The sequence below is a fragment of the Polyodon spathula genome, chromosome 44 (genome assembly GCF_017654505.1).
Source record: "Polyodon spathula isolate WHYD16114869_AA chromosome 44, ASM1765450v1, whole genome shotgun sequence".
NCBI classification, from domain to species: Eukaryota; Metazoa; Chordata; class Actinopteri; order Acipenseriformes; family Polyodontidae; genus Polyodon; species Polyodon spathula.
This window is the reverse complement of record NC_054577.1, coordinates 1,276,751-1,286,470: the sequence shown is the minus strand read 5'-3', so window position 1 is coordinate 1,286,470 and position 9,720 is coordinate 1,276,751. Positions and strand designations below refer to the sequence as shown.

Below are 9,720 nucleotides of genomic sequence, written 5' to 3'. Positions count from 1 at the left end.
ATGACTTTGAACAAGACAGTAATCAATCAAGTAACAGTGTATCCAAGCATTTTAATAAATCGATGATGTAACAAGATGAATACATTTGATTAATAAACCAATTTAGCTGAAATTGAAACATGTTTAATAGCTTCAAATTAGTCACAAAAACGTATTAATCACAGGGATCAGTGCTTTTCTACGGGGAGAATAGTGTGAATTGATAACTGGATTTAGAAGTCAGAGTGTGTCGTATAAGGCAGGGTCCCTCTCTGCAAGTTTGTAGAGGAGTTCCTCGCTTGCGGAAGCCCCCTTTTTCCTCACCATGTCGATCAGGCACCTGGCCCTGTCCTTGGCGCCGGTCTTCCCCTTCACTCTCTCCACCTCGCCATCGTTCAACACCTTCACGTGCAGCATGTCATCCAGCAGGTCCCCGATCACTGCGGCGTTCAGCCCCTCGATGAGCCTCGTCCGCACCTCCTTCAACCTCTCATCTGAGACACAACAAGCCATCATTAATCACACTGAGAATACAGCAATGCAGAGCCTTCAACCTGAGACCCAACAAGCCATCACTAATCACACTGAGAATACAGCAACGCAGAGCCTTCAACCTGAGACACAACAAGCCATCACTAATCACACTGAGAATACAGCAACGCAGAGCCTTCAACCTGAGACGCAACAAGCCATCACTAATCACACTGAGAATACAGCAACGCAGAGCCTTCAACCTGAGACGCAACAAGCCATCACTAATCACACTGAGAATACAGCAACGCAGAGCCTTCAACCTGGGACGCAACAAGCCATCATTAATCACACTGAGAATACAGCAACGCAGAGCCTTCAACCTGAGACGCAACAAGCCATCATTAATCACACTGAGAATACAGCAACGCAGAGCCTTCAACCTGAGACGCAACAAGCCATCATTAATCACACTGAGAATACAGCAACGCAGAGCCTTCAACCTGAGACGCAACAAGCCATCATTAATCACACTGAGAATACAGCAACGCAGAGCCTTCAACCTGAGACGCAACAAGCCATCATTAATCACACTGAGAATACAGCAACGCAGAGCCTTCAACCTGAGACGCAACAAGCCATCATTAATCACACTGAGAATACAGCAACGCAGAGCCTTCAACCTGAGACGCAACAAGCCATCATTAATCACACTGAGAATACAGCAACGCAGAGCCTTCAACCTGAGACGCAACAAGCCATCATTAATCACACTGAGAATACAGCAACGCAGAGCCTTCAACCTGAGACGCAACAAGCCATCATTAATCACACTGAGAATACAGCAACGCAGAGCCTTCAACCTGAGACGCAACAAGCCATCATTAATCACACTGAGAATACAGCAACGCAGAGCCTTCAACCTGAGACGCAACAAGCCATCATTAATCACACTGAGAATACAGCAACGCAGAGCCTTCAACCTGAGACGCAACAAGCCATCATTAATCACACTGAGAATACAGCAACGCAGAGCCTTCAACCTGAGACGCAACAAGCCATCATTAATCACACTGAGAATACAGCAACGCAGAGCCTTCAACCTGAGACGCAACAAGCCATCATTAATCACACTGAGAATACAGCAACGCAGAGCCTTCAACCTGAGACGCAACAAGCCATCATTAATCACACTGAGAATACAGCAACGCAGAGCCTTCAACCTGAGACGCAACAAGCCATCATTAATCACACTGAGAATACAGCAACGCAGAGCCTTCAACCTGAGACGCAACAAGCCATCATTAATCACACTGAGAATACAGCAACGCAGAGCCTTCAACCTGAGACGCAACAAGCCATCATTAATCACACTGAGAATACAGCAACGCAGAGCCTTCAACCTGAGACGCAACAAGCCATCATTAATCACACTGAGAATACAGCAACGCAGAGCCTTCAACCTGAGACGCAACAAGCCATCATTAATCACACTGAGAATACAGCAACGCAGAGCCTTCAACCTGAGACGCAACAAGCCATCATTAATCACACTGAGAATACAGCAACGCAGAGCCTTCAACCTGAGACGCAACAAGCCATCATTAATCACACTGAGAATACAGCAACGCAGAGCCTTCAACCTGAGACGCAACAAGCCATCATTAATCACACTGAGAATACAGCAACGCAGAGCCTTCAACCTGAGACGCAACAAGCCATCATTAATCACACTGAGAATACAGCAACGCAGAGCCTTCAACCTGAGACGCAACAAGCCATCATTAATCACACTGAGAATACAGCAACGCAGAGCCTTCAACCTGAGACGCAACAAGCCATCATTAATCACACTGAGAATACAGCAACGCAGAGCCTTCAACCTGAGACGCAACAAGCCATCATTAATCACACTGAGAATACAGCAACGCAGAGCCTTCAACCTGAGACGCAACAAGCCATCATTAATCACACTGAGAATACAGCAACGCAGAGCCTTCAACCTGAGACGCAACAAGCCATCATTAATCACACTGAGAATACAGCAACGCAGAGCCTTCAACCTGGGACGCAACAAGCCATCATTAATCACACTGAGAATACAGCAACGCAGAGCCTTCAACCTGAGACGCAACAAGCCATCATTAATCACACTGAGAATACAGCAACGCAGAGCCTTCAACCTGAGACGCAACAAGCCATCATTAATCACACTGAGAATACAGCAACGCAGAGCCTTCAACCTGAGACGCGACAAGCCATCATTAATCACACTGAGAATACAGCAACGCAGAGCCTTCAACCTGAGACGCAACAAGCCATCATTAATCACACTGAGAATACAGCAACGCAGAGCCTTCAACCTGAGACGCAACAAGCCATCATTAATCACACTGAGAATACAGCAACGCAGAGCCTTCAACCTGGGACGCAACAAGCCATCATTAATCACACTGAGAATACAGCAACGCAGAGCCTTCAACCTGAGACGCAACAAGCCATCATTAATCACACTGAGAATACAGCAACGCAGAGCCTTCAACCTGAGACGCAACAAGCCATCATTAATCACACTGAGAATACAGCAACGCAGAGCCTTCAACCTGAGACGCAACAAGCCATCATTAATCACACTGAGAATACAGCAACGCAGAGCCTTCAACCTGAGACGCAACAAGCCATCATTAATCACACTGAGAATACAGCAACGCAGAGCCTTCAACCTCTCACCTGAGACACCGTGCAGCTTGACATCATGTGCTAAATTGTGTCTATTTATTTAAGTCTCTGTAGCCCTCGCTTCTCTCCTTTCCTGAGTGGCAGGCATAGGCAGCTGTTTTGATTGATGTATTGTCTTTATTTCAATGTAATATCGGTATTTAACATATATCTAGAGTTTGTTTTTTGTTTTTTTCGTGATGAACGTACCTGCCTTTAAATACGTTTTATTAAAAAGCGAAACGAGCCGATTAACAGAGACTTCTTTTTAATCCAACGTGCAGAACGAAGGTGGCGGAATAAAACGATCTATTCTGCATTTTAATTGGTGCTCTTCTAACAGCGCCTCGTCACTCCTCGTGGCTGGATACTACTGGTATCAACAAAACCAGCAAACAAACTAAAAGGTCTGTCCTGATTAGGTCAAGTTTCAAGCTTTTGTACTCAACATTTTTGTTTTTTGACCATCAGTCATGAATAGACGAATACCAACATGGGTTCGCTGCTGCTTGTCCATGCGATCAAATACAAACGCCTCTAAGTGCAGAGAGGTGCCATATTAACACCAGCAGAATACAGGAGCCCCAGTTTCGTGCAACAGTTATGATAGTGACCAAGAGGTAACTGCTGTGTAAAAAAATTGCTTCGAATGAGCAGTTGAATTTAAGAAAAGTAAACTCCAGGTTTGTGTGTTGCACACATGCATTAACAACATGCCTTGTAAACTTAAAATAAAGGAAATAATTAATGAAGGACTGTAATGGAACAAAAAATTCAACAATTAAACACAAAAGAAAGCGAAGCGGTCACCGTGCCAAGCTGAAAAGTTATCTTTGTGAACTCCAATAACCCAGCGTTGTGAGCCAATGCAAACCGATTGCTTTCGTCTGTTGCATCTTGCATCCCAGATATAACAGATTCAGCTGCATTGTTTCCCATCAGGAGTTTAAGGGCGATTTCATTGCACAGCAGGTTCCCCAGCTAGATGATGTGCTGATAGTATCTCTTCAGCCAAAGAAGCAATACCCTGCATTCCACAGTACTGCGTTACAAATGAACCCTCTTACCTTCAAGCAATACCCTGCATTCCACACCCAAGCATTACAAATGAACCCTCTTACCTTCAAGCAATACCCTGCATTCCACACCGAAGCGTTACAAATGAACCCTCTTACCTTCAAGCAATACCCTGCATTCCACACCCAAGCATTACAAATGAACCCTCTTACCTTCAAGCAATACCCTGCATTCCACACCCAAGCGTTACAAATGAACCCTCTTACCCTCAAGCAATACCCTGCATTCCACACCGAAGCAATTACAAATGAACCCTCTTACCCTCAAGCAATACCCTGCATTCCACACCAGAAGCGTTACAAATGAACCCTCTTACCTTCAAGCAATACCTGCATTCCACACCCAAGCATTACAAATTAACCCTCTTACCCTCAAGCAATACCCTGCATTCCACATGCGATGGCCCTTGCTGGAAACCCTGGTACTTGAGCTGAAAAGATTACCAATCATTGGTTTAGAGTAGATGTGTATCGACATTGCATTTAAAAAAATCACTCACATTTATAACGGCATTACTGAAGTTTGCCACGTTTGTATTTCCAGTTGCAAAACAAAGAAATTCCACTTGATAAGATTCACTTATTTAAAATAGTTATTACTGAGTATGGCATTATCAAAAGCTGGCAATTTAATGACTGTTAGATTTTTAGGTCACTTAATGACAAATGAACCCTCTTACCATCAAGCCATACTCTGCGAGACCACACTGAAGCGTCTCTTCTGGTGCTATTGAAAACTTTAAGAGTCAGAACCTTCACGTCACTGTCCAAAAAGATTTCAAATGTTGGGTGGAAGTTGGGACCGTAGTGTCTTATAAAATCATACGTCTGCAAGAGTGAAAAAAAGCAATTCTTTTATAAGGTTCAGTTTTGGTCTATCAGGAAAGCAAACGTGTATATCCTGTGACAAATGCTTTCGCTGTTATTGGAGGACCCATGAGCTACCATGTAGAGATTTGCTCAATTCCACTTTACCATTCAATTTTGTAAAGTACTGTATAATGGGGAAAGCTTTCTTTGCATATCCCACACAGAACCCACTCAGGGCAAAACCATGATAACCAATCCATATATCACTGGAATGGTAACACAGTGTCTCACACGTCACGTCAAAGTAAAAACAAAACCTGCAGAACTACATCTGTGGGAATGTCAAAATGCTTATGGATTCCACTTAGATTACATCTGGTTGTACATGAGCATTTTCCAGGTCACATGAAACGCTGTACTTTTCCTCTTCCGATACAACACAGTGGGAACTTGTCTCAATGAAAATACTGTCTTTTTGCTTCTCTTGCACCTTTGAAGGGGTGAAAAAAAAGTGTTCATTAAACCTGGAATAGCAAGAGCTGGTGGAAAAATGAATGACTACATTTAATAGTGTTGAAAATATTTAGCTTCTCCAGTCTTTTACTTACTTCATCCAAAGCAACATTTGAGGAGAGCAAGAAAACATTCAGCTTCTTTCTCTCAGACAGCTGCCTGAGAAACAGAAGCACCTGCGCTTTACTTTTACTTTTATAGTGGAGCAGTCTTCTCACGAGACCAAAGAGAGACATTTCTGCGACTTTTATTTTGATGTGAGTTTCTGTCACTTCTCTTGGTTTAATCATCTCAACATTGCCATTCTTGTAGTGTGCCACCATTAAGTGATTTCGATCTTCTGGAAATAAAAAGAAGATGACAGGAGTTACAATTTAAACCGAGAAGAACAAAACTAAAGATGCCACTAAAGTGAACTCTTTTGACTGCTGGTTCTAAAACATAATGCAGGATTTCTTAAACTAATATACCAGTGAATGTAGGGTTTCTTTCTCGTCTGCAGTGCAATGTGCTACAGTTTCAGTCACCAACAGGACTGCACTTTTGTGTCTGCTTAAGACACGTGTCTGCTTGTTCTCGTGCTTGTTCGAGGAGCCCCGCTCGTGTTTTTGAGTTCAGGGACTGGAAATATAACAAATTGTTAACTTGAGTTTCATCAATTTCAAGTTCTCACTGACCAGACGAGCACTCTGAATGTGGGAAGGAAAGGTGCTCCAGAGCTGCGCTTGGACAGTTTATATCATACAGCGGGCCGGCAGGAAGCAGGGAGCTCTGGTCTACGGGACACTTCTCCCATTGCTCATTCCGATACACAACTTCAGCTGGAGACGCCACGTCAAAAATCAGAGCTGTGATCTCACACTGGTATTCTCCTTCTTTCTTGAATGAAAACCTAGACGTCAGAACAAAACAGAAAAAAAACAATTGCAAGTGTGCTGTATCTGTGGGTGAAAGTTTTCCATATGTAGACAGAATTCTGTCAAAATTGCCTCAACCAGGTCCATTCCTATAACTCGTGTAGAAATGGCAAATAAATCAAATGTTTTGGCATGTACTTGATTTTTGTGACCTTTTAGAGATTATTTTCTCTCCTGTTGAGCTGTAACTTAATTGAGATCTATGGATGCCTAACCCACAGGGCACAGGGGGGCAGCCTATATAACTGTGCCCCTCTACTTGTTTTGCTCTGCGCATGCACATTATTCTGGGTTTTGTTATGGTTTTACCTTTAAACGGTTTAAAATGTAATTTAAAAAAAACAAACAAAAAACGAATGTCATTCAGAAGACATTGATAAAATAAGAACACAATAAAGCACACCCTACATGAACCCATCGACCGCTCTGCACGATTTACAACAGCGAACGTTAACAGCAGGGTGACTGCAGTAGGATTTATTGAGTTTTTACAGAAATCAAGCTGATATTCTGAGGTCATTTTTGGTGCAGAAAAACATCTTTACTTACTGTAGCAGGGTTTCAATCTGTGATGAGTCTGATGGCGTGTTCAAATCCTGCATTGAAATGACAGCACTCTCTCTTGCCAATAGCAATTACCTCATTTTCAGCAGCTTCACACTGATAGTCTTGGCTTTTTTGAGACACAGGATCCCAATTACCTGTCAAAGTTGAGTAAATAACTGAGAGCTGCAGTTTCAAACCTCAAGCAAGAACGTCTGTAAGAAATAGTGAGAACAAATCTGAGACCACATGCTTAAGGTTGTGATACTACTGAGAGATGAGTTTTCTAGTGCAGGGTACTTTCCTGTTTGATGGTTGTGAATTTTAATTTAAAAAGTCAATTATGTGCTGTTGTGCTTCGAGGCCCTGCTGTGCTGTGAATGGATGCCTTTGAGTTGCAGGTTCCATGTCCTGTTATAGCATGACAGAACTACTTAGAATCCAAATAGAGAGCCTTCAATAGTGTAGTTCATGCTGTAAGTAAAAGTAAGGTAAAATTAGATTCTTTCCGATATTTCTGACAATAGTAACCTTCTCACCTTTCAAGACTTTGTTACACATTTTAATTTGTGTGGGAATACTTTTTTATTTTAGACTATGTCCCGCCCCTTAGCACTTTTGAAAACCTGTGGCGTATCCTGGGGGTCGAAGTTATCAACACATCTCGTCATTGAATGGGTCTCAGTGCCAATGCAAGGGGCATGGTGACTTCTATTGACTCAAAATTCTTTTAAATCTGACTATTACTAAATTGTGGGAAAAAGACCGACTTGTTGATTGGGAGAATGTATGGAATAATATGTTAATTGCATCAAAGAATCATAAGAACATAAGAAAGTTTACAAACGAGAGGAGGCCATTCGGCCCATCTTGCTCGTTTGGTTGTTAGTAGCTTATTGATCCCAAAATCTCATCAAGCAGCTTCTTGAAGGATCCCAGGGTGTCAGCTTCAACAACATTACTATCGGAGTATTGCTTCCAGACATTCACAAAACACTGAACTGTAAAAAAGTGTTACTGATTAATAGAGTTTACTGGTCCAGCTTATCTGAACGCAAAGGGAGTATAATTTAGATTTTTGTTGTTATACAGCTAAATAAACTACACAAGCACAAGCTTTATTTTTACAGCTGGTTATTAGTTATCCACATTAAAAACTGTGTAAAAAACTCCTTAAATTAGGTGCTTGAAATTTGTATCAGAAAAACTGTACGAACCCTGTATTTAAGACATCTGAGTTAAGCAGCGATTGTATATGATTTTTTTTTTAATAAAACGTGTATTATGTGAATTGGATTTGCCCCAGGAGTTTCAGTCAAAATGACCACTGGCCCCTTCCACTCGTGTGTGTGATACAAGCATGATGGAACAAGACAGAAGTTAACTGCGATTTTATTGACAACCCTAATTATTACCCATCTGCAAAAATCTCTTCCTCCCACCCCCTCCCCCTGAAACAAAATCATGGCTACGCCACTGACCCCAGTGACAGCGTTATGGCAGGTTTTTATAATCTTTGTCTAATCCGGAATTCTAACTGTTTACAAAAATATTACTTATGGGAGCCTCTTCTGTGAGTAAGAAAGCTGACTGAACAGAGACAAACTACATTATATGCAAAAATAGGATAATAGCCAAAATTACTTCCTCTTCATAAGCAAAAAATAAAAACGGCAGCACAGATTCTGTGCTCATGGTTATACATGCAAACCTCCAACTTAGTACAATGCTTGTCAGTGGGGGAGAATATTGTGCAGTGCATGCAATTTAGAATGGACTCAAATGTAATAGCAAGGCAACATGCTTTCTGTTTTATTGTACAATGTAGTTTGTATTTATTTGCTTATACTGTATACCAGACCTTGAGGGAAATAGAAAAGGACAAAGTGGGATGTTAAGGGAGATTACTCTACCTTGAGGGACAAGTGCTGGGTAAGATGTTCTAGGGACGATGAACGTGCAAGTGCATACACACCTCTATGTACGTCTGCATCTGCATAAAAAAGCAAAAAACAGAGTATTGCCAGGAGAAAACTCAAAGAAATACAGGAGGTGGATGAAAAACTGGAAACCACCTGCGATACGGAGACAGAGGTGTTAAGCAAAGTGCATTACTGACTCACCACAAACTTCCCTGAAGGAATTAGAGGCTTATAATCTTGAGCAATGGCTGCATGTACTGTAGCGCCTAAACACAGCGTACAAGATAATAATCTGTGAGAGACTGAGGACACAACCACGGAGGGACCAGAGCTACACAAAGATTAATCAGATTAAAAAATAAAATAAAATAGAGACACCCAAACTCTTACTGCTAATGATCTGATATATCCTGTGTGGGACGGCTGGCTCTTGACTGTGATCAGCACTCAACACCAGGCTCTCTTTATCCAGAGCGCACTGGAAATGCCTCCTCCAGGCAGCAGCATCGGGCTGGTCAATACCCTCCCTGTACCGACCTGTCACCACTGCCCAGTCCTAGATATAAAGTGAGCAGACAGAGAAAAACATCCAACAAAGAATGTAATGGTTCACAGTGACCTGGGGCTGAATTGACCAGCGTCTGGTTTGAGGACGCAGTCCTCCACAGCCATGTTCACGTTCAGTTTCACAGTGAACTATACTAAGAATCGGAAGATCTCAAGTTACAACTTTGTCAATGTTAAACAATAGAATTTGACTTTGTATTTCTC

The 9,720-nt window shown here is 42.2% G+C and overlaps 2 protein-coding genes across 2 annotated transcripts; both read right to left on the bottom strand.

Annotated features, from left to right (window-relative positions):
- Positions 1-36: 36 nt before the first annotated feature.
- Positions 37-554, bottom strand: LOC121305603 (caspase recruitment domain-containing protein 16-like). The gene has a single exon (XM_041237295.1). The coding sequence runs from the start codon at positions 493-495 to the stop codon at positions 220-222; it is 276 nt and encodes a 91-aa protein (XP_041093229.1). The 5' UTR covers positions 496-554; the 3' UTR covers positions 37-219.
- Positions 555-4,616: 4,062 nt separating this feature from the next.
- LOC121305645 lies at positions 4,617-7,698 on the bottom strand. Its single transcript, XM_041237339.1, has 7 exons — positions 7,654-7,698; positions 7,124-7,185; positions 6,245-6,459; positions 5,663-5,907; positions 5,440-5,544; positions 4,925-5,072; positions 4,617-4,675 (listed from the first exon to the last, which is right to left on the bottom strand). Exons 1-7 carry the CDS (start codon positions 7,696-7,698, stop codon positions 4,617-4,619), a joined length of 879 nt encoding a protein of 292 aa, XP_041093273.1.
- Positions 7,699-9,720: the final 2,022 nt, after the last annotated feature.